The sequence below is a fragment of the Cervus elaphus genome, chromosome 27, assembly GCF_910594005.1.
Source record: "Cervus elaphus chromosome 27, mCerEla1.1, whole genome shotgun sequence".
Lineage (NCBI taxonomy): Eukaryota > Metazoa > Chordata > Mammalia > Artiodactyla > Cervidae > Cervus > Cervus elaphus.
Genome location: NC_057841.1, coordinates 58,317,703 through 58,342,680, shown reverse-complemented (window position 1 = coordinate 58,342,680; position 24,978 = coordinate 58,317,703). Strand labels below are relative to the sequence as shown.

The following is a 24,978-nucleotide window of genomic DNA, read 5'->3' as shown; positions in this document are numbered from 1 at the left end:
TGTTAGATCTTTATGTGAATCACTCACATCTTCAGCATTAATTCTTCTATTTCACAAATAAAAGAAAGACTACTTACTTCAGAGAGCTGTTGTCAACAGCTAATAGATAAAACAAGCAGTGTTTTATCCAGCTTATTTTAGTCAATATTGCAAATGAATATGTTGAAGACACATGTGAAAGTTTAAACCACTAAAGGAAAGAAACAGTTTTAAGGAAAGAAACTGTGTTTGAAGGGCTTCTATTTTGTATACAAAACTCAACACATTTGTGAAAGAATGGAAATACAATGAGATTCTGGGTAGCTGACGTGAAGAGAAAAGATAGGACTGACTGCTGACGAAATGGAAAGGGAAAGAGAAAGCCTCCCTGACTGCTCCTGGGTCACCGCGGCGAGGAACCTGACTTCAGCAAGACTCACGTCGGCTCCCGCGCCTCTGCTCAGCTGCTCAGCCGCGTCCCGCTTTCTGTGAGCCCGTGGACCGCAGCCCTCCAGGCTCCTCTGTCCATGGGGTTCTACAGGCAAGAACACTGGAGTGGGTTGCCATGCCTCCTCCAGGGCATCTTCCTGATGCAGGGATCAAACCTGCGTCTCCTGCATCAGCAGTGGGATTCTTTACCACGGCGCCAGCTGGGCGTCGACCCTCTCCTCCACCACTGGTCTCAGCACGCGCTGCCTCTGGCCCGATCACTGCCCTGCCCACATCCGCACGTGCCACTTTCTACGCCTGGGATGTTCCTGCCCACGCTTCTTCCAGATGTCGAGCCTCTAGGCAAACGACCCTTTAGAAAAGCCTTCCCAGCAACCCTGCAGGGCGGCTGGTCTCCTTGGGCTCTGTCGCACCCGGCTCCCACCGTCTAAACGAAAGCTCACCCCAGTGGACCGCCCGCTTGCCCCCCACACTGGAGCAGGAACTCCTCCGGGCCAGTGACTAACACTTTCCACTGTTCTCGTCTGGGGCCCTCTTAGCGTCCGTGCTCAATACCGGCCAAATGAATGCAATCAATCAATCAATCAATCAGAAGTATCAAACAAGTGTGCGCTGAATCCCTAGTGTGCGCTGAATCCCTACCAAGATCAATGTTTGCAAACACGCTGCTCATTTAACTTCGTTATAACATTACACCACCACCACCACCGACACACACATACATACACACACACTTTAAAGCTAAAAACAATGGAAGCTCAGAGGTTAGTCGGTCACACTGGTTTCATAGCTTGTCAGTAGTCAGGATGCGGCAGGAAGTTCAGGCCCTCCTGTATCTACTTGACCTTTGACTCTAGACATCAAGAGCTCTCACTGTCCCTTCTGCAGAGACTCAGGAGATGGAGGGCTGGGAGATGAGGGAAAAGGTGAACCCACCCGACATTAGTCAACCTTCAAGTCCTGGCTTCCTCACCATAACGCAGTGAGCACTGCTGGGCGCTGGAAACACAAGAAAAAGCAAATGGTCCTTTGAGGAGCTTAGTCAGATAGAAAGTGGTGGATCTCAGCCAGGGGTGGTTCCCCCCACAGCCCCAAAGGACACTGGCAACGTCTGCAGACATCTTCGTGAGTCACAATCTGGAGAGGGTGCTGGCGGCATGTGGCGGGCGGAGGCCAGGGTGCACTGCACAGGGCGGTCCCGAGAAGAGAGCCCTGCACCCAACCGCCAGCGGAGCCAAGAGAAGAGGCCCCGATACACAGACGCAGCCGGTAAACAAGTGCATCGCCTGCTTCCCTGTATCGGTACGAGAGTGAGCACCGGGCCAGAAACCAACCAAGCGCCAGAGCATCTGAGAAGACTCCACTGACTCTGCCAAACTTAGCGGCATCACCGGAAAACCTTCAGCACCTCTGCGGAAGTCGTGGTCGTAAGACCGAGGCTCCTGAGATGGGTGGGAGTAGCCAGGCGCGGGCCTTGGGGAGGGGTGGGTGATGGAACAAGGCCGCTCCACACACCGCAAAGAGCGGAGACAGCTGACCCCCAAAAAACTCAGAGGCTAGGGGGCATCCACCCATCCGAGCAGTCAAAACTCCATGTGTAATTTACAGTCAGCCCTCTATAACCACAGTTCCTCTTATCCACAAATTCAACCACTTCTGGATTGTATACTACTCTAGTGTTTACCATTTAAAAAAAAAACTCCAAATGGACCCGCAGAGCTCAAACCCCTGTTGTTCAAGGGTCAACTCTACTACATTTACTGAAATACAGGTGAAAAGACTGGGAGCCAATTTACATTAGATTGTGAAAACCTAAAATCCTGATTTATGACTGTGAATCCCCTCCTTTGTCTTTTTCCTGCCTCTTCCTCTAAACCCATCCAGTCCCCAGAGAAAACATGACTTTCACCAAGGCTGATCGCTGCTAGGTGACGGAGGTGTAACTGTGATTAAGGAAAACAGGTATCGTCACACAAACTAAGAAGAGAGAGATGTGTGTGGAAGAAGAATGGGAAGTTCTCTGAACGTACAGGCATCCTCAGAGACACTGTGGCTTAGCTTCCAGACCACCGCAACAAAGCGAGTCCAGACCATCACAATGAAGCGAGTCACGTGAACTTTTCAGTCTCCTGGTGCACACGCACGTCATGTCTAAACTACACTGCAGTATAACAGCATAGTGTCTAAAAACGTACCTACCAAACTAAAACCACTTTATCGCTAAACAAAATTAAAAAAAAAAAAAAAAACCAAAAACCTGTTAACCATCACCTGAGCCCTCAGGAAGTCTTCTATTTGACAGTGGAGGGTCTGCCTCAATGCTGATGGTCACTGACGTTACCACGGCGATGGCTGCTGAAGGCTGGGGTGGCTGTGACGATTTCCTAAAATAAGACAACGACGCGGCAAACTGCGTCGATGGACTCTTCCTCTCATTAACGATCCCTCTGTAGCAGGTAACGCCATTTGACAGCATTTTACCCATAGAACTTCTTTCCAAATTGGGAGGTGATCTTCTCCAAACTCTGCCGCTGCTTTATCACCGTAGCGTATGTCAGTTTAAATCCTTTGTTGTCACTGCGAAAATCTTCAAAGCATCTTCACCAGCAGTAGAGTTCGTCTGAAGAAACCTCTCCTCGTCCACGCAAATTTCATCACGAGGCGGCGGCAGCTCACTCACACCTTCAGGCTCCATTCCTAACTCTTGCTCTGCTGGCATTTCCACACCTGCAGTTCCTTCCTCCACTGAAGTCTAGAACCCCTCAAAGGCACCCGTGAGGGTTGGAGTCGACTTCTTCCAAGCTCCTATTACGGTTGATATTTTGAGTTCTTCTGGTGAGTCACAAATGTCCTATGGCATCTGGAAAGTGAAGTCTTTTCAGAGGTTTTCAATTTACTCTGCCCAGATCCACCAGAGGAATCATCAGCAAACACGCCAAATATAACAGCTATAGCCTTACAAAATGTATTTCTTAAATAATAAGATTTCCAAGTTGCAATTACCCCCTTGATCCAAGAGCTGCAGAGTGGATGCTGTGTTAACAGGCACGGAAACAGTGTGACTCTCACTGTACGTCTCCCCCAGCGCTCTTAGGCAGCCACCCGGTGCGCTGTCAAGGAGCAGTCAGCTTTAGAAAGGCACCTTTCTACTCTGGGCCACAGGGTCTCAGCTATTGTCTCAGTGGTTGTTCAGTCACTCAGTCGTGCAGACTCTTTGCGACCCCACGGTCTATAGCACACCAGGCCTCCCTGTCCTTCAGCATCTCTTGGAGCTTGCTCACACTCATGTCCATTGAGTCGGTGATGCCGTCCAACTGTCTCATCCTCTGTCGTCCCCTTCTCCTCCTGCCTTCAATCTTTCCCAGCATCAGGGTCTTTTCCAGTGAGTCAGCTCTTCGCATCAGGTGGCCAAAGTATTATCTCACTGTAGGGCCTAAAACACTCAGCAAACCGTGCTGTGGACAAAGGTGCTTTGTTGTCCCGTTCGCCGAGCCTAGGCAGAGGAGACTCACCCTGCTTCTTCAGGGCCCTGGGGTTTTCAGAATGATAAATGGGCACCGGCTTCCACTTCGAGTCACTGACTGCATTAGCCCCTATCAAGAGAGTCAATCTGTTTTGGCACTTTTGTAGCCAGGCCCTAAGTTCTTCTCTCCAGCTATGAAAGTCCTAGATGGCATCTTCCTCCAGAAGAAGCCTGCTTCGTCTGTGCTGGAAATCCGTTGGTCGCTGTAGCCATCTGCATTAGTGATCGGGGCTGGATCTTGCAGGGAAGTTCTGCAACCTCTGCGTCAGCACATGCACCTTCATGTTACAGAGATGGTGTCTTCCCTTAAAACTCAGTTTTCTCCTCCCCCAAGTCAAAGCCAACTGCCTTCCCTCTGCCTTGAATCTGCCATCTTCCCGCCCGTGTGGAACCCAGCCTCACTGTGTGCTGCGCTTCGTCGCTCAGCCCTGTCCACTCTTTGCGACCCTGTGAGCTGCAGCCCGCCAGGCTCCTCTGTCCATGGGGATTCTCCAGGCAGGAACACTGGAGTGGGTTACCATGCCCTCCTCCAGGGGATCTTCCCCACCCAGGGATGGGACCCAGGTCTCCCGCACTGCAGGCGGATTCTTTACCAGCTGAGCTGCCACCAGGGAAGCCCAACAGATCACGAGGTCCGGCCAAACACAGCTCACAAACCATTCTTTAACTAATACTCTCCCCTACACATCCTCAGATCTGACGTACACACTGGCTTTCACAGAAAATTCTTTTTGAGGGAAGAATCCTAACGCTACTTCTTTTTTTATTAAGTTTGAAAGCTGCTGAGGTGAGAGAGAACGCTTTAGTGCTTCCCAGGCACACACGGATGACTCTCTTCCCCCCACTGCCCGTGTCTCTCCGGCTGGCCCCCAGGTCCAGTGAGCACATGGGTCAGTTCCCACTCCCCTCCCTGCACCTGCACCCGCGACTCCCAGAACACACGCCACCCACCCACACCCCCCACCTGACGATGTTCCACTCCTTCTTCAACGCCCCCTCCTCCAAGAAGCCAGTCCTGATCACGTCAATCTAGGCCAGGTATCTGCAATACTTTCTGGGTCTCCTCAGCCGTCTCTGCACTGCATTGTATTTATCTGTTTATATTTCCTGAGGGTGAATATCATGTCTTATTCATTTGGGCTCTCGAGGGCCTAACACAGAACCTAAGAGTCAATAAAAGTTTCCTGAACTAGACTGATTCAATTATTTTCTAACAGAGGCCACAAAAGTCAAGAACTTTGAAAATATGTTGTATGGTCTAATAAAGAGCAGATTTCCCAATCATATTAGATGGGAAGAAACTATTTCTTACCCAAAGAACTAACATATTGATTCCAGTCATGAGTCTTTACGCTTCTATCAAATCACTTCAAAGTACCTTTGTCGTTGTTTAGTCACTCAGTCGCATCTGACTCTCTGTGACCCCATGGACTGTAGCCCGCCAGGCTCCTCTGTCCACGGGATTTCCCAGGCAAGAATACTGGAGTGAGTTGCCATTTCCTTCTGCAGGGGATCTTCCCAACCCAGGGATCGAACCTGGGTCCCTTGCATTGCAGGCAGACTTTTTAACAGTGAGCCAGGAGGGAAGCCCACATAGAGAGTATGTGTCCTTTAAATTCAAAACCACACTGCTATCTTACCAGTGTGATCCAGGAAAAATATATTCATAAATATGCTTCATCTAGTTCAAATAATACACAGGTAAGATTTTAAATGTTTAATATGATTTGTCTTTAACTAATTCATCTCACTGAATTTTACACTTAATATCAAGAATATAGAAACTCAAGGGGATTCTGGGAAGATCACAGCAGTGACGCCAGCATAGTTACTGGGTTTTTCCAAATCCCTCCATAAAAAGGGACAGCACAATTAGATAGCATAACTGAAACCCACTGAGAACATTTTCAACAGAACCAAGTGATGAAGTACACCCATCAATTCCAAAATTCACGTGGATGGGAAAGGCCACCAACAGCCAGAAAGCTCAGCTGGTGTCAGGCATGCTGCAGGAAGAAGGGGAAATGGATGCTCTCCCGTTTGAGAGCTCTGCCGACAGATATTCATCTGAAAAATAAATCTGGAAAGAGCAGCTGGACCTGGGAGGGCCTCACCTACCTCAACAAGTGAACACGCGAGCCACAGCTGTGAGAAACGTGGGGCTGGACCATCAGAGCCCCGAGGCCCTTACAACGCGATGCCTCAGGGTACCCTGCTAGGAGAGGATGCCCCGGTGATGAGAAACTGCTGAGGGTGTAATCAAAATGGACAGGTAATTTAAAAAAAAGCAGGGCGAAGAACAGTGCCGGAAACAGTCAGAAAGCAAGCCACCATCTTACTGAACCACGTGAAACAACAGAAGGAGTCCTGTGAAGTTAAAAATGCTGCTTGAATTACTCATTAAAAAAAATCCAGGAAAAATTATTCCACAAAGTAATATTCCAAAAAGTACTGAGGTCAAATTATTGCAAGCAGAAAGAGAGTAAGATTGGGACTTCCCTGGCGATCTAGTGGCTAGGATTCCATGGTTCCACTGCAGGGGACACGGGTTCGATCCCTGGTCAGGGAATTAAGATCATGCATGCCACATGGCACGGCCAAAAAAACAAAATAAAGCTACTATTGAGAGAGAGACAGTAAGAGCAAGAAAACAGACATGTTTAAGAAGCAACTGAAATGAATGCACTATTCAAAACAAGCTAGAGAACATGTTTAAAATGATACTCACCATGAAAGAACACCACAAATGAGAATTAGGAAAATCAGAAATGAAATGACTGAACTCAAGAAAGAATTAAAAATAAAAGAAAACATCACTTTGACAAAGAAACCTAAACAGAAAAAAATACGAGAATAAATAAACTGATCATGCCTAAGAGAAGCAGAAGGTGGAAAGTAAAGACATATTAACAACCAAAAAGAAAAGGTTTCTCCCTTGCGGGAGGTAAGCTTTTGGTCGGCACACCTAAAAGGAGATTTGGGGTGGGCAGGAAACTGTCTACATACAGGGGGAGCTGAACAAATCAATGCGTCGAAAATACTGGGTGAGGTTTTTCCCACAGGTGAGAAGAGAGTTATAACATGCCAGGCGGGGAGCCTAGAACAGACACTGCGGTATGTGCTTAGGACTGGAGGTAACGGGGTTAACCCAAGGCATTTCATGTATTTAGGAAGACAGAGAAGTACTTAAAAGCCATATTATTTGTTTGTGTCACTGTGTATGCCTTGTAAACACGCTGTCCACCTCTGTCTACTGAGAGGGACGCAGGGTCATCGCAGGAGCCATGAGCCTACAAAGCACCCAGATTTGGTTTCTAATCATTATCCTCCATTAAGGGGAATCACCGGTCACACGGGCACTTAACAAACCTTTCTTCTGCTACAGTGGACATTCCCTCCTTTGTTTCCTTAAGGTTCAGCTGCTTAGCTAGGTCTCCCTAACTTTATTTATTGACAATTAGACAGCAATTAGTCTAATATAAAAATTTTATCTTAATAACCACTTAGAAGAACCCAAAGCTGAATTCATATATAAGTATATAATAATAAATATACAATTAACATACTCATATTTTCTTTTAAGAAAATTTCATTAAAGTTTGGGGACAGAATGTTAGGCAAGTTTAATTGATTCTCCAAAGGTCAGACATATCATAAGAATTTTTCTAAGGCTGAGGACAGCTCACCAGAAAGGGCTGGTATCTGTACATGACGCCATTTGACTTGTCCCTGTCTGTACTGCACAAGTGCCCTTTTCACAATGAATCATAAAGTCAATTCCATCAGTACAAATTTTTTTTTTTACAGAATGAACTCTGCAAGCAAAAGACACAGAGTATGTTCTCAGTAGGTTATATTTGACTTCTAAATCCCATTCTATCGCCTAGTTACACAGAATACAAAGTTACTGACCTTTGCAAATATAGCCCATTCATTTTTTCAGGGTTTTGACTAATTAGACAACGGACAGAGAAATTCAAGGTAAAAGATAAATCATTATAGCCACTTTTCAATTTCTTCAACTTCATTCTTTTTCAACATAAATAGGGTGATTCTAATTGATACAGTGTGTAAGATGTGAAAAGTGCAAGTGAAATCGCTCAGTCATGTCCGACTCTTTGCGACTCCATGGGCTGTAGCCTACCAGGCTCCTCCATCCATGAGATTTTCCAGGCAACAATACTGGAGTGGACTGCCATTTCCTTCTCCAGCCTAAGATGTAAGGCGGCACAATAAAGAGTTACACAGTGTAGGCCTATGAAATGAATTCCATGCCACAAGGGTTTTCTAGCTTCACTGATAAAATCCCATTGGCCCAAGGCATCCGTCAAGATTGCCTCACCAAGAATCAGTCTGACAAATGATTTATGGGAAAACTTGTCAAAAAGATCACCAGATATGCCCAGACATGCTTCTTGACATATTCATTTATGCATTCCTCAAATACTACATGCCAGTTACGACCTCCTAGTTATTTATATCATACAAGTCCTCTAACTCCTAACCCAGCAGAGTACCTGTTCTGAGTTTAATGACAGATTAAAAGAAAAGAGGATGACTCTACCTTCAAGGAATTATTACCACTTCCTTTTTTTCTTTTTAACAGATATCACTCTTCCTCCACTGAAAACAACTTGTTGTATTCACCGCCCTCTTCTCATCATTACAGTGTTAGCAAGGCTGAACTCTCCAGCTCTGCTCTCAGCACCACGTCCTCCTCCAAGGCCCCACCGATGACTCCCTCCACCAGCAACAGGGTCAGCGAGCTCCCAAAGCATAAGCTCCGCTCAGCCCTGCAGCCACCGAAGCTAACTCTGCACTCTCCTTTTCCTCTAAAAGCAAACTTCTTCCACGTACTGCACCTCCACTTGATCTCACGGTCACTCCTAACTCATTGCACCCTGACTTCTGACCCAAGTACTTCTACCAAAAGAGCTCTTAATGATGCACAATGACTTTATTAATTATTAACTCCATATGCTCTTTTTTCATTCCCCACCCTTGGTGTTATTTCATTTCTCTAATATACTGTCAACATTTACTTCCTTTACAAGAATTTGCTTTCCATTACATGTGTAACCTAGATCATTGGAGGTTACTTGTCCAAGGTCACCAACAGGCAGGAAGTTACAGAGATGCAGCTGGAACACAGATACACCTGTCATCAGAACTTGGCCTCTAAACTACTCCTCTGTTCTGCTTTTCAGAAATGAAGCAAAGGCCATTCAACTGGGGAACGATATCCACAGCCTTAGTAATGTCATCTTCCGATGCAAGGGTCAGCAAACTATGACCCAGGGCCAAATTCAGCCCACTGTCTATTTTTGTTAACAAAACTCTGTTGGGAGCTAGTCACATTCATCCACTTACGTAGGGTCTATACCTCTTTGGGGCTTCACCGGTGGCTCAGACGGTAAAGCACTGCCTGCAATGCAGGAGACCCGGGTTCAACTCCCGAGTCAAGAAGATGCCCTGGAGAAGGGAGTGGTTACCCACTCCAGTATTCTTGTCTGGAAAATCCATGGACAGAGGAGCCTGGCGGGCTACAGTTCATAGGGTCTCAAAGGGTCAGACACGACTGAGCCACTAACCACGCACACACGCACAGCTCCGTTAATGCCACTATTATGGCAGAGTTGAATCACTGTGACAAAAGTGATAGGAACCACAAAGCCTTAATTTTTTTTTCATTATATAACCCTTTACAGAAAAAATTTTCCAATCTCTGTTCTATCCAAAGGTCCTTTAGGTTCATCATTTGCAAATTTGAGGACAATAACTAACTCACCTACTTGCAGTGAGAATTAAGCAAAACAGCATTTCTGGAATAATCTGATGTCAACTGCAGTTTAATTCAGGCACTCCATTCCAACATTCATTTAGGAAACAAAATCTCATCCCTACTTTTGCTCACCATCATATTTTTTGGACATTTTCTGCTCCCTCTCCACATACCCCATCTCCCAACAGCAGATAGAAGAGGACACCTCCCCCATTACCATCAGCTTCAAAGCCTCTTCCATGACTTGCCTGTTTCTCTTCAGAGCTCCACCACCTCGCTTCACCCAGGCTTGGAGCTCTGAAATCACCTCGTGTGTCTCAAATCTTCCCTTGCCCATGTGTGAAGTCCTGTTTATTCACCCTCACAACAGCGTACAAGCTATCCTTCGTCTACACTGCCACCTCCAGTCCCTGTTACCTCTCACTCTTATCATCCCAGGAGCCTCACAATTCATTTCCCAAGTCAACATTTATAAGTGGCCTGCATACCAGTGTCAGACATGGCAAAATCATTCTCAAACAAATAAATATCTCCTTTTAAGTCTACTCGGTATCATGGCATGACTCATGGAGTCCCCGGCTTTGCACCCAAGTTGATTCCACGTGACGCTAACCTCTGCCTCCAAACTAACTTCCCCTAAATTCCCTGGGTATTTACCATGCTCTCCATACTGAGTTAAGAACTGGAAATAAAAGGGGGAGAAACTTAACTCCTGTTCTAAAGAAGCTCAAAATCTCATAGGGAAGGCAGTCACAAGAAACAAACGAACCAACCAACCCGGTACAAAGTGAGGCGTGTAAGGAAAGGTGTGGCTGACAGGTGTGAGCGTGCAGAGAAGGCACGCACGAACTCGGCCATGGGAGACAGAGGGGCAGAGGCGGGGCTGGCCTCACTGTTTAACGGAGGGAGACACTGAAGCAGCAGACCGGGGAGAAGAAAAGAAAGACAGAAAATAGGATGGAGGAGCTCTATCATTTCACAACTTTTTTTCTCCGAAACAGTGTTTTATTTTTTGGCCATGCCATGTGGCATTTGAGATCTTAATTCCCTAACCAGGGGTCGAACCCACGGCCCCTGCATTGGAAGTATAAAGTCTTAACCACTGCGCTGCCAGGGAAGTGCCAAAGCAGTGCGTTTAAACCCGAGGTAATTTTGCCCCCACAGGGAGCATTTGGTAATATCGGAAAACATTTTTGATTGTCATTCCTGGGGGAGACAGCAAAGAAGGAAGATGAGCTACACCTGGACAAACCTGCTCATCAAAACCAAACAGAGAGAATGCAAAACTGAAGAGAGGGCAAAGTCACTACTGAACACTCCACATGGAGAGGCTCACGAACAGGGAGAGCTCTGACTGTCAAGTGAAGACCACCGACAGAAAGGGGAATGGAGAGGACGTGGGGAGAGGCTGAAGCAGAGGCCATCACACCTCCTGTCACACACCATCCAACTCAGCAGACGCCCCCCGCACACCCACGGCCCACACCGCGGCAGGACACAGAGACGAGACGAGCAGTCAGAACCGCTGGCTGCAAGGGTGCTGGACTTCAGTCACAGGTGGAGAAACCACACTTATGGTTACCAACGAGGAAGGGGTGGGGAAGGCGGGATACACTGGGACATGAGAATTGATATATACACACTATGATATAACACTGATAATTAATAAGGACCTACTTTATAGCACAGGGAACTCTACTCAATATAATGAAATGGGAAAAGAACCTAAAAAACAGTGGATATATATATTCCCTTGGCTATACACTTGAAACTAATACAATATTGTAAATCAACTATACTCCAATTAAAATTAATTTTTTAAAAAACAGCTTTTTAAATTTAAAAAAAAACTTTAAATTTCTCTTTAATTTAAAAAAAAAAAAAAGGTTCCTAGCTTTCAGTAGGGAGAAGTGAGTAAGTATATGTGTTATTATATGGCTTCCCTGGTAGTTCAGATGATAAAGAATCTGCCTGCGATGTAGGAAATGCGGGTTCAATCCCTGGGTTGGGAAGATCGTCTGGAGAAAAGAATGGCTACCCCCTCCAGTATTCTTGCCTGGAGAATCTCATGGACAGAGGAGCCTGGTGGGCTACAGCCCATGGGGAAGCAAAGAGTCAGACGCGACTGAGCGACTAACACTCGCGCACACACACGCACACGTTACCGTAACACAAGGAGAAATATGACACATATAGAGGAATACACAGGGTCTTGAGTACACACACTTTTCAAAGGTTCAATACAGTTCAGTTCAGTCACTCAGTCATGTCCAACTTCTTGTGACCCCCTGGACTACAGCACGCCAGGCTTCCTTCCCTGTCCACCACCAATTCCCAGAGCTTACTCAAACTCATGTCCATTGAGTCAGTGATACCATCCAACCATCTCATCCTTTGTCGTCCCCTTCTCCCATCTTCAATCTTTCCCAGCATCAGGGTCTTTTCTAAGGAGTCAGTTCTTCGCATAAGGTGACCAAAATACTTGAGTTTCAGCTTCATCATCAGTCCTTCCAATGAATATTCAGGAATGATTTCCTTTAGGATGGACTAGCTGGATCTCCTTGCAGTCCAAGGAACTCTCAAGAGTCACAGTTCAAAAGCATCAATTCTTCGGTGCTCAGCTTTCTTTATAACCCAACTCTCACATCCATACATGACTACTGGAAAAACCATAGCTTTGACTAGACGGACCTTTGTTGGCAAAGTAATGTCTCTACTTTTTAATATGCTATCTAGGTTGATCATTGGAGAAGGAAATGGCAACCCACTCCAGTATACTTGCCTGGAGAATCCCATGGATAGGGGAGCATGGTGGGCTGCAGTTCACGGGGTCACAAAGAATCGGACATGACTGACCGACTTCACTTCACTTTAGGTTGATCATAGCTTTCCTTCCAAAGAGTAAGTGTCTTTTAATTTCATGGCTGCAGTCACCATCTGCAGTGATTTTGGAGCCCAAAAAAATAAAGTCTCTCACTGTTTCCCCTTCTATTTGCCATGAAGTAATGGGACCAGATGCCATGATCTTAGTTCTCTGAATTTTGAATTTTAAGCCAACTTTTTCACTCTCCTCTTTCACTTTCAACAAGAGGCTCTTTAGTTCTGCTTCACCTTCTGCCATAAGGGTGGTATCATCTGCATATCTGAGGTTATTGAGATTTTTCCCGGCAATCTTGATTCCAGCTTGGGCTTCATCCAGCCCAGCATTTCGCATGATATACTCTGCATATAAGTCAAATAAGCAGGGTGACAATATGCAGGCTTGACATACTCCTTTCCCGATTTGGAACCAGTCTGTTGCTCCATGTCCAGTTCTAACTGTTGCTTCTTGACCTGCATACAGATTTCTCAGGAGGCAGGAAGGTGGTCTGGTATTCCCATCTCTTGAAGAATTTCTCACAGTTTGTGATCCACACAGTCAAAGGCTTTGGCATAGTCAATAAAGCAGAAGTAGATTTTTTTTTTCTGGAACTCTCGTGCTTTCTCAATGATCCAACAGACATTGGCAGTTTGATCTCTGGCTCCTCTGCCCTTTCTGAATCCAGCTTGCACATCTGGAGGTTCACAGTTCATGTACTGCTGAAGCCTGGCTTGGAGAATTTTGAGCATTACTTTGCTAGCATGTGAGATGAGTGCAGTCGTGTGGTAGTTTGAACATTTTTTGGCATTGCCTTTCTTTGGGATTGGAATGAAAACTGACCTTTCTCAGTTCTGTGGCCACTGCTGAGTTTTCTAGATTTGCTGGCATATTGAGTACAGCACTTTCACAGCATCATCTTTAGAAATTTGAAATAGCTCAACTGGAATTCCATCACATTCACTAGCTTTATTCGTAGTGATGCTTCCTAAGGTCCACTTGACTTCTCATTCCAGGATGTCTGGCTCTAGGTGAGTGATCACACCATCGTGATTATCTGAGTCATGAAGATCTTTTTTGTATAGTTCTTCTGTGTATTCTTGCCACCTCTTCTTAATATCTTCTGCTTCTGTTAGGTCCATACCATTTCTGTCCTTTATTGTGCCCGTCTTTCCATGAAATGTTCCCTTGGTATCTCTAATTTTCTTGAAGAGATCTCTAGTCTTTCCCATTCTATTGTTTTCCTCTATTTCTTTGCACTGATCACTGAAGAAGGCTTTCTTATCTCTCCTTGCTATACTTTGGAACTCTGAATTCAAATGGGTGTATCTTGCCTTTTCTCCTTTGCCTTTAGCGTCTCTTCATTTCACAGCTATTTGTAAGGCCTCCTCAGACAACCATTTTGCTTTTTTCATTTCTTTTTCTTGGGGATGGTCTTGATCCCTGCCTCCTGTACAATGTCATGAACCTCTGTCCATAGTTTTTCAGGCACTCTTGTCTATCAGATCTAATCCCTTGAATCTATTTGTCACTTCCACTGTATAATCTTAAGGGATTTGATTTAGGTCATACCTGAATGGTCTAGTGGTTTTCCCTACTTTCTCCAATTTAAGTCTGAATTTGACAATAAGGAGTTCATGATCTGAGCCAAAGTCATCTCCTGGTCATGTTTTTGCTGACTCTATAGAGCTTCTCCATCTTTGGCTGCAAAGAATATAATCAATCTGATTTCAGTGTCGACCATCTGGTGATGTCCATGTGTAGAGTCTTCTCTTGTGTTCTTGGAAGAGGGTGTTTGCTATGACTAGTGCGTTCTCTTGGCAAAACTCTGTTAATCTTTAAACTGCTTCATTCTGTACTCCAAGGCCAAATTTGCCTGTTACTCCAGGTGTTTCTTGACTTCCTACTTTTGCATTCCAGTCCCCTATAATGACAAGGACATCTTTTTTGGGTGTTAGTTCTAGAAGGTCTTCTAAGTCTTCATAGAACCGTTCAACTTCAGCTTCTTCAGCATTACTGGTCAGATACAGACTTGGATTACTGTGATATTGAATGGTTTGCCTTGGAAATGAACAGAGATCATTCTGTCATTTTTGAGATTGCATCCAAGTACTGCATTCGATACAGTAATAAAGGATAATTCTCCTTAACACCTTCTTGTTCTTCCAGTGAAAGAAGGAAAAAAAAAAAAAATCACAGGACAGTAAATTTGCTTTACTAAATCTACCTTTGTTTGTAAAGCTGTGTATGTCAGGCAAAATTAACCTAATTAACAATATAAAATATTTGTTACTTCCAAATAGCCCAATTGCCAGCACTAACCAGGAGAAAACTGGATACTTTCTATACAGTATTCCCGTCGAGATTTCACTTTCCATTGAGAACCATGAAAAAAAAAAGAGATCCAATTTCCTAGAGTAAGTCATGTACCACTGAGAGGCTCTTAGTTACGTTTCGGTTATTTTTTTTTTTTTTCCTTAACTTTGGGTGGGCTCCATTTCTCCAGAGGTTTGAAAGCCATCCAGAAAATGGCTCTTTAAATATTCCCCTCAGGAGGAGCCTCTAAGTCAACATGAGAAAATAGTTGGAGAAATCCCTAATGGTCCAGCCCACATACATTTTTCATAAAGTGATTATCCTCCAGCAGCCTTGGCTTCCTAAGCCTTTCCCCTCTTCTATAATTGTTTCCCTTGTAGGCCAGGCAACAATTACCACTGCTGCAAGGCTGAGGAGGTTCACGAGCAATATATTTTACAATACGTAAGTGTAGTGCCTCTGATATCTGGTGCTTTTATCACTAATTGCACTATAAAATGCGCTATTAAAACAGGGACAAACAAGATTGTAAAAAATCACATAATGGGCCATGACCACTTACAAAAGCCATTCGTAAATGTTACTGTACCACTTATTTCCCTTTAATTTTCTAGTCATATCATTATTTTTCCAAAGTTTTACTTGTAGGTGCTATCAACAAGAAAAAGAATATATTTGGGAATTACCAAACTTACATGCTTGCCCTTGAATGTATTGTTTTATAAGTCTGCTTAATATCAGAATTATATAGAACATCAGACAATGTGCCATGAACATTGAATTCCTAGGGAATATCCACATGATCTTCTGAAAGAAATTATAGCCATGGCAAGTGCATTTAAGCCTGTCTTCTATAGAGCATGGAACAGAAAGCATGAAAAAAAAAAAATCACAGAAGGATTTCACAATTCCAATCTATGAAACATACAATATAACAAAGCCAATAAGACATTAATATGTTGAGGAAAGACAGAATAATCAACTATTTCTGCAAAGTACTAGAGGATATGGGTCTGTGGAGCTGCCTGTAGTAAATATTTCCTATGTCGTTAGTACTCACTAATTCATGGGCAAATTTTCAAATTTGTACATGACCCTTTCAACCCCTGGGTTATTTATGCACACGTCTAATCATTTAAAAAGTATGAATCAGGAATAAAAGAGAATGAAAATAAAAGTATTTGGTGACCCATTCATAATTCTAATGAATTCTTAGATGGAACTAGGAATTTTAAGTGTGATTCAGATAAAACACTGGGATGGTCTCTAGGTTTCATTTATCCATTTACAAGAGACAAACTAGTTCTAATAACACCACAGAACAGAAAGACCACAAAGGAAATAGCGGCTAGTGTCTAAAAACTAATGGTAAGTAGCCAATTAATGAACAGGGGTTGACTCTTCTTCTTTTAGTAAGACAATTTTCTGTTAACTAAAGCAGTACCTGGTGGGTTTACTTTAACTGTCAGGAAGGAAAGTGTGGTTGAGTTTGGGTTTCGCAGAAAAATGCCAGCACTTATGCAATCTCACCATCCCTATTCTCACGTATTTTCTTGAATTTTGTCAATGGCCTAACATTAGTAAAATCGGAGCCTATCTTTAAAACAAATGATAAGCCACAACTGTTGCTAAGTTGTTACTTTTTTCTCCTGAAGATATCACTAGTGCTCAGCCTTCCAACAGGAAGACTCTCAGAAAGTTCAGAAGACGGAGTATACACAAACTGTTCATTCTAATTTCAGAAACTAAAGTCACTCAAGTCCGTAGGAATCATTTTAAAATAGTTTGAATGGTAAGAACAAGTTACTTTTTCAAAATGCCAAATACTTGAAACACTCCAAAACTGTGTTTGTGTTGGATAAACCTGCTTAAAAATCAGAAGCTTAGTATTCACCAGTGTCATCTCCCCAAAGTGATTTCCTAAGACGTGTCAAGGCTGTGTCATTAAATGAAGTTGAATGGGGACACATGAGTCCACGTATGAAACTTACTTTGTCGGATGCCTCAGAAGCCAGGAGGTTAGTGGCCAGAGTCTGCAGCTTGTGATGGGCCATGTTCTTCAGCGCAGCAAGGCTGCGGCGCGTCATGGCTTGTTTGAGGTTGATCGCTGGGTGACTCAGTGAGTCAACAGCAGCAGGGGCTGCTTCATCACAAGCGTTCAGGATCTCCACAGCCGTGATCCCCATCACACACCGGTCCAGCGCTCCTGAGACACACACATGCACAGTCACTACACAACTCTGGACGACTAAAGTCCATTTTTTAAGAAAGGAAAAAATGCACGGACATTTTTTAATGTAGGAATATGTTCTATCAGTGCCTGCCAGAAACATTTTCTTGTCCTTCCTTCCTCTAATGATCTCCCATGCATCCTTTCCTCTCCCTTAAGACCCCTACAGAAGAAAAGCTCAGTAAACTTGAAAAGGCAGGATAGAAATTATAAAATTAAACACAGGAAAAATAACATCAAAAATGAAAAGACAATCCTCAAGCTCTGGGCAATTTCAAGTATGCTAGCAGGCACATAATCAGAGCCTCCAAACAGAGAAAAGAGAGGGGAAGGTAAAAAACATATTTGAATAAATAATGGCCAAAACCTACCAAATTTGTTGAGAAGTGTATATCCTCAGCACAAGAAATATGCAGAAAACTACAACTAAACAGCTCAAAATCAATAATAAAGAGAAAATTTTCTAAGAAGTCACAAAAAAATAGATATAGCATATATATAGAGGAACAAAGATAAGGGTTACAGCAGATTTTTCACTGGAAATAATACAAGCAAGATAGTGGAATATTGAAAGGAATGAACAAAAAACTGTCAACACAGAATTCTATACCCAGAAAGAAATATCTTCAAAATGATGGTGAAATAAAAAGTTTTTTAGACATACAGAAGATGAAAGAATCACTCATAGACCTGTATCACAAGAAAAATATTAGGCAAAACGAAAGTCCTTCCAGACAGAAATCTGGATCTATACAAAGCAATGAAGAGCAAGAGAAATGCTAGCTGCTTGGGGAAAAAGGGAAAGCTTTGTTTTTATATTTCTTTCCTTAAAAGAGGGCTTCTCTGATAGCTCAGTTGGTAAAGAATCTACCTGCAATGCAGGAGACTTCAGTTAGATTCCTGGGTCAGGAAGATCCACTGGAGAAGGGATAGGCTACCCACTCCAGTATTCTTGGGCTTTACTGGTGGCTCAGCTGAAGAATCTGTCTGCAATGCAGGAGACCTGGGTTCAATCCCTGGGTTGGGAAGATCCCCTGAAGAAGGGAAAGGCTACCCACTCCAGTATTCTAGCCTGGAAAATTCCACAGACTCTATAGTCCATGGGGCAAACAGTTGGACACGACTGAGCAACTTTCACTTTCACTGTTCCTTAAAAGATAATATACCGCTTAAATAAATAAGCAAATAAAAAGAAATAATGTTCCAAATGAAGGAAAATCATGAGCAACAATACGCAAGATATAAAAGACAAGAGGTAGTACACAGTGACCCAATTATTCTTGGTTAGAACTATTTTTCACACAAAGCAACCAGTCTGTATAAAAGAACAGTAGGAGATAAGACAAAGGTAGAAGTGTACCACGCTGTGGCGGGCCTTGTCTTAGAGGCTATGTGAACCAAAATTGTTCATGTCTTTTTAAGACAGTGGCATGAATCAAGTGTGGTTGTTATTGTTTTATTTCCTACAATTAATTTGCCAGGAGAGTACAGGATGGACTAGAAGGTAGAAACAGAAGACAGAGAACCAATAAAGATAGCATTAAAGTGAAAATGAAAGCGGCTCAGCCGTGTCCGACTCTTTGTGACCCCACAGACGAATCAGTCCACGGGATTCTCCAGGCCAGAATACTGAGTGGGTAGCCTTTCCCTTCTCCAGGGGATCTTCCCAACCCAGGGATCGAACCAAGGTGTCGCACGTTGCTGGTGGATTCTTCACCAGCTGAGCCACAAAGGAAGCCCAAGAATACTGGAGTGGGTAGCCTATCCCTTCTCCAGGGCATCTTCCAGACCCAGGAATCAAACTGGGGTCTCCTACATCGCAGGCAGATTCTTTACCAACTGAACTATCAGGGAAGCCAAAGATAGCGTGGGTGTTAAAAAATATAGCCTGATATAAAAACAGTACGCTATAAAGAAGAAAGGGAGGTGACGGCTACCTAATGGGAAGGACTTAGTAATTAACTGCACAGAGGACTTATAGGGAGAAAGGTTGAAAAGATAGTCATATTTCCATTCTAATAACCTCTTCCTTCAGAATTTCAGAGTGAATCCAAAAGGGAAATAAGAAACTTCGCTTGACTAGAAAAGTACTATTTTTTTTCTTAACCATTTCATCCTTTGTGTCTCTGCCTATCCTCTTACAGTGTTTTTTTGTTAGTTTTTCTTTTGTTTGTTTGTTTTTATTTTTGGCCATGCCATGCATCATGTGGTATCTTATAAAAGTTCCATTCCTTGACCAGGGATCAAACCCATGCCCCCTACATTGGAAGTTCGAACTCTTAATTACTGGGCCATCAGGGAAGTCCTTATCTTATTTTTGTAATAGAATGAAAACAAAAATATAGACGATACAGAAAAGTCAATGATGCTATGTCGTATCCTGTGAAACAGAAACATAAAATCAAATCTCTATTGTATTATATCCTGCAGGCAAAAGGTCAAATATGTGAAGAAAATACTTGCTACTAAACTCTTTACTAATGACAAAAGATAGAACTGAAGTACCACCTCCTGATTCACTTTGGTAATTTTAATAACAAAGGCAAAACCATCAATTTAAATAAATCAAAATAAATGTTTTTGGATATCCATGCTTTATATATGTTGTGCCAATAGACATATTAGCTCATATTCTGTTATATTTTATTGGATACTTAAGTTTTAAAAAAATGATTCAAACATGTATTTCATGAAGTTATTGCAAAAACAGGAATATTTCAGAAAACTTGAAGGGACAGGAAATAAATGAAAAGGAAAAAAAGTAACAGGACAAAGTAAACTGGTAAGACTTCATACACTAATTTCTAGTACTTGGCAATCACTGCTGGTGTTTGCAACTGTACAAGAACATCTGACCACTGTCCCTACAGGAACAGGTATATGATGAATCACCTTCACTATGAAGCAAAAATGATAAAAAGTGCAGATAACAACGGTGTTTAAGGCTCGGGGATGGTCAGATAAGAAGAACAACTTGCAACACCAGTCACTGCCTGAAGCATGCCACCGTGTCCCAACAGACAGGATCCTGGCCTTGTCAGAGGCCTGAGAGAACACCACCACACGCTCACTGGGAACATCAGACGTGCAGAACAAGAGAGCTGATCCCTACAGAACGCAACTCCACGAAGAAGCAGCCACCATCTAGGTCGGCGACCCACCTTTTTTAGTAAGTTCGGAAGCAGGAGTCAAGATGTTTAGCTAGCCAAATCTTGTTGCTGGTTGTTTGACTAACTTTCTAACTACTCAGAGTTGGGAAGGAATAATCATTTCCATGGCTTCTAGTGGGTAGCCATTCCCTTCTACGGGGGATCTTTCCAACCCAGGGATTGAACCCAGGTCACCGGCATTGCAGGCAGATGCTTTACTGTCTGAGCCACCAGGGAAACCCCCTCTTAAGCACTATTGCATATAATTAAGAGGACAAATAAAAGAACAAAAGATTATGGACCTCTATGTCTCTAAGTTTTGTATTACTAGCTTTAACTTCATTTCATAAGGAAATGAACACTGAAAATAAAAACTACCCATTTGAAGAGGAAAACAACCAGAATGCTCCATGAAATTAAAAAGTTAAGACATTTTTAAGTGTTGTTAAGCTAGAAACATCAGTGTAATTCAAAATGGCAAACAGAAAATTGCACAAAATGCCTGAGTAGTTTTCATGTAATATGGTTTCATCTGTAAAAATACATTCCCAAAACACGAAGTACAGGCAAAAAGTATCTCCTCAGAGTTTAAACACATTTCATACATCAAGCCTGGGCCGAATCTGATTTATTTTTGCTTCATTTTTTATTTATTTAACTAATAAATAATGTCAATACCTTCAGGATGTGCCTTGCTGGCTCCCCAGGGACCTTTATATCACTAGCTAAAACCTGAACAGCAAAGAGGGAAAAAGAGCGTACACCCCCTATTATGTTTGAAGTCCAAAATTTATTCTGCTTCCCTAGCTTTATCTTGATTTAAGAACGCCATATTGACTGATTGTTTACCAAAATCCTCCTGAAGGTCAGAAGATAATTGGTCAACTGCAATATTATGTATTGGGCTTAATTATAGTAAACTGGTTATAAAAAGAACATCCTCAGTACACATACAGTCAGGAGCTATTTGTCATTTCCTACTAGGGAAACTACTGGAAAAGTAATTCTGTCTTCCAGTAAGGTATCATTTGTAAAGACTTTCATATTCTTTGTAAATGTCCTTAAAGTATCTGAAGTATTCAAGTACTATATATTTCAGCATCTAAGAAATGGAGAAAAATTATACTCTTTATCATATTAATTTAATGTTTAAAGTTCTAAACAAGTTTACCATACTCTTGTATTTACAATGTATCATTTGTTTATATACACAGTATTTTAAAATAATATTTTACAATTATCATCACTAGAACTTTCTTTAATATTAATTCTAAAAAAAATTTTCTAAATTAAGGTAATATCATATCCCCAAGGCCAACAAAGTAACAAGTTAAGCATGTTTGTCAAATAACAATAATAGGAAATATACACATATGCAAGTACACACACAAAATACACAAACATACATGGATACGCACTTACGTCTCCTACATACCAGGTAAATATTATGTCATTTTATTCTGTCAGAAACACTATAAAACAGCAACTATTATTATCTTCATTTTACAGATGAGTAAACTGAGAGACTTGTCATGGATCACAGTGCTGCCAAATGGTGGATCTTAAATTCACACCAAGGAGTCAGACTCCAGCGAAAAAGTGAACGTGTTAGTCGCTCAGTCGTGTCTGACTCTTTGGGACTCCATGAACTGTAGCTTGCCAGGCTTCCCAGTCCATGGGATTCTCCAGGCAAGAATACTGGAGTGGGTAGTTATTCTGTACTCCAGGGAATTTTCCCAGCCCAGGGATCAAACCCAGGTCTCCTGCACTGCGGGCAGATTCCTTACCGTCTGAGCCACCGGGAAGCCCAGAGCCCAAGACAAACTCTGTATACAGCTGACCTTAAACAACACAGGTTTGAACTGTGCAGACCCACATACACATGGATTGCTTTTTTTGGTAGTAAATACGACAGTACTACATAATCCTTGGTCATTTGAATCCAAGAATGGAGAACCATGGATATGAAGAAAACACGGCAATGGAGAGCCAACTTTAAGTTATACACAGATTTTCAACTATGCAGAAGCGGGGGACCTTAACCCCCATGTTGTTCAAGGGTCAACTGTATCTGGTTTGTAGGATGGACCAAATCAGCGAACATGAAACGGTGCTGCTCAGCAGACAGGGTGCAACAGAAAGGAACACAAAAATAGGACACAAACTTACATACGCAATATGACAGCAAATCTGTTTTTTAAAATGTAGAGATGAGACTCGAGAGAAACAGGAAAGAATTCACCACTGAGTGATGGTGAGTTTGAGTCCATCTCTCTTTCTAATGCCTCTGCGCTCTCCTGGGCTTTCCTGGTGGCCCAGCTGGTGAAGAATCCGCCTGCAATGCGGGAGACCTGGGTTCGATCCCTGGGTCAGGAAGATCCCCTGGAGAAGGGAAAGACTACCCACTCCAGTGTTCTGGCAAAGAGTCGGAGATGACTGAGTGACTTTCACTTCCACTCTGTGCTCTCAAAATCTGACAAAAACTAAGAATCTGTTTTACAATCAGGCCAAAGACAAAAAAACGCTAAAGGCAAAAGTAAAGAAGTTTGACACTCTTCAAGAACATTTCCCCTTGTCAAAATTGCTTGTGTACTATCAGAGAGGACCAGGACTGCAAATGAAGGATAGGTGAAGATTATGGCTAATCGCTCCAAAAAGACCTGTGAGCTCTCCCTCTTACACCAGCATCCAAGCCAGAAATATACACATAGTCTGCTTTCAAACAGGACTGTTTAAGAAAACAAAAAAAAGTTTCATGGAGAAAAAGAAAAAAATAGAAGAAATATTACATAGCACATACATTCTTTAGGAACATAAAGAAAGGTCTAACTCACTGATAGATGATGACTTAGGATAGTAAAAGTAGAATAGTGCGTTTTGAAAAGCCCAAACTAATAAACATGTAGTTATATACTTAAAAATTTCCAAGGAAAAACTCTAAGCTTCTATATGTAAATTTTATACGTCACGGTCTATGTTTTTAAGCTAAACATTACCTGCTGCATGTTATGCCACAAATGTAAAATATCTGAACCTTAAAATTTTAAATGTTCTCTCTAGAACTTAAAACTTTCAATTATCTCCTTCAATTAACAGCCCTGTGTTATTTTTCTGCTGTTCAAATGAAAGAGAATTCTATCGTTTTCCACTGTTTGTGAACTAGAGGCAAAAATGATTCTTTTTTTTTCAATAATTCTTTAATCTTACAATTTGCCTCATGAATTATACAGAAATCACTTAGCTGTCTGGTGTCTGATGTCTGTCCTAAGTTAAACGTTGTCATCAACCACATTTCTCTAAAGATCAGTGAACTACTCTACAAGTATCTGAGAGAGTACAACAAATATTTCAGAGGATATCTAAACATTTCTTTGTTGATAATGATAAGAACACTTAGAAAAAGCGGTGATGAGAAACACAAGTAGCAACCTTTTGACATTTCAGGGGTTCTTCCTCATACAAAAGATTTTTCATTTCTAGGAAGCTGAATATATCCATTTAACTTTCTAGTCTCATCTGTTCTTACCAGTATCCATTTGCCAGACATACACAGAGCCGTCTGAACATCCCACTACTAGGTAATCATCAGAAGGCCTCCACTTGATTACTTGAATGGGGAAAAGATGACGAGACGCCAGCATGATGCACTTTTTCTCTCGCAAACTTAGAAGTCCGACTGAGTGGTCACTGGCTACAGAACAGATGCAGTGCTGCACTCTTGCCTGAAAGGAAAAATAAATCTCAATCACATTTAGGTTAAATTCGGAGTAACATGGATCTGGTCCTCAGTGAAGTCAAAATTAGTTACGCATTCACTGCTGTCGAAAACATGAACCGCAACACCAGGACGTGTGGAAGATGCCCCTCTTTCATGGTATACCTAAAATGCCCAGTTCAATCATCACAACACTTTGAAAAAGACTACATTAAAACTAGTTTTAAAAAGGAAAAGACACCTAGAAAAAGCTGCTGTTCAAATCTGAAGATGACCTTATAAAATGATTGCTATATATGAACAGACAGAGCTGGAAAGAAATTGATCTGTTATGACGTGTTCCCTTTCCCCGTTTGAACTTCCCTTTGTGAGCAGCTGGAGCTGTTGTCTGCAGCGCTTCTGTCTGTGACTCTGTCTCTTAGACCCATGCTCTCCCCTGCTCCTTTGCTCAAAAACAATACCCTCAGGTCCCTCTGCCACAACCATTTCTGAAGAGCCGCCAACCATCTGTATCATCTCTAGGTGTGCTTCACAGCCTCCACCTATAACGTCGGCGGGCACATGGCCTCAACTAACAACAAAAGCCTGGTAAACAGCCTCCTCTGCATTTCCTGCTCATCCCTGCTTTGTGCCCTTCCATCCCTTTTTAGAACAAGCTGGAATATAATATAAACAATCAAAGACAGTAAAGATTTTCAGTAACTACCAAGAACTGAATCCATAATGGAGAAAATTAAAAATTAAGAGTCTTCATATGTCCGGATAAGCAACTTAAAACTTTGTAGTGAGTTATTAGATTATGCTTACAGTTCACATCAAGGCGAAACCATATCAAAATAGCCATCTGAAATGCATTATTGTGGCTATTTATTGAGGAGGAGATCTAAGGCACTATATACTAAGACATATTATCCCTTCTATAGGCTTCCCTTGTGGCTCAGCTGGTAAAGAATCTGCTTGCAATGCGGGTGAGACCT

At 42.5% G+C, this 24,978-nt stretch overlaps 1 protein-coding gene across 2 annotated transcripts in view; it reads right to left on the bottom strand.

Moving 5' to 3' along the window:
* WDR7 (WD repeat domain 7) overlaps window positions 1-24,978 on the bottom strand; it is a 340,950-nt gene that overhangs the window by 247,200 nt on the left and 68,772 nt on the right. For both annotated transcript variants that reach the window (XM_043889509.1, XM_043889510.1), the window contains exons 13-14: window positions 23,813-24,008; window positions 16,899-17,113 (exon numbers count right to left, since the gene is read on the bottom strand). In XM_043889509.1, coding sequence (XP_043745444.1) covers window positions 16,899-17,113; window positions 23,813-24,008 — 411 coding nt within the window. The remainder of the gene's footprint in view (window positions 1-16,898; window positions 17,114-23,812; window positions 24,009-24,978) is intronic.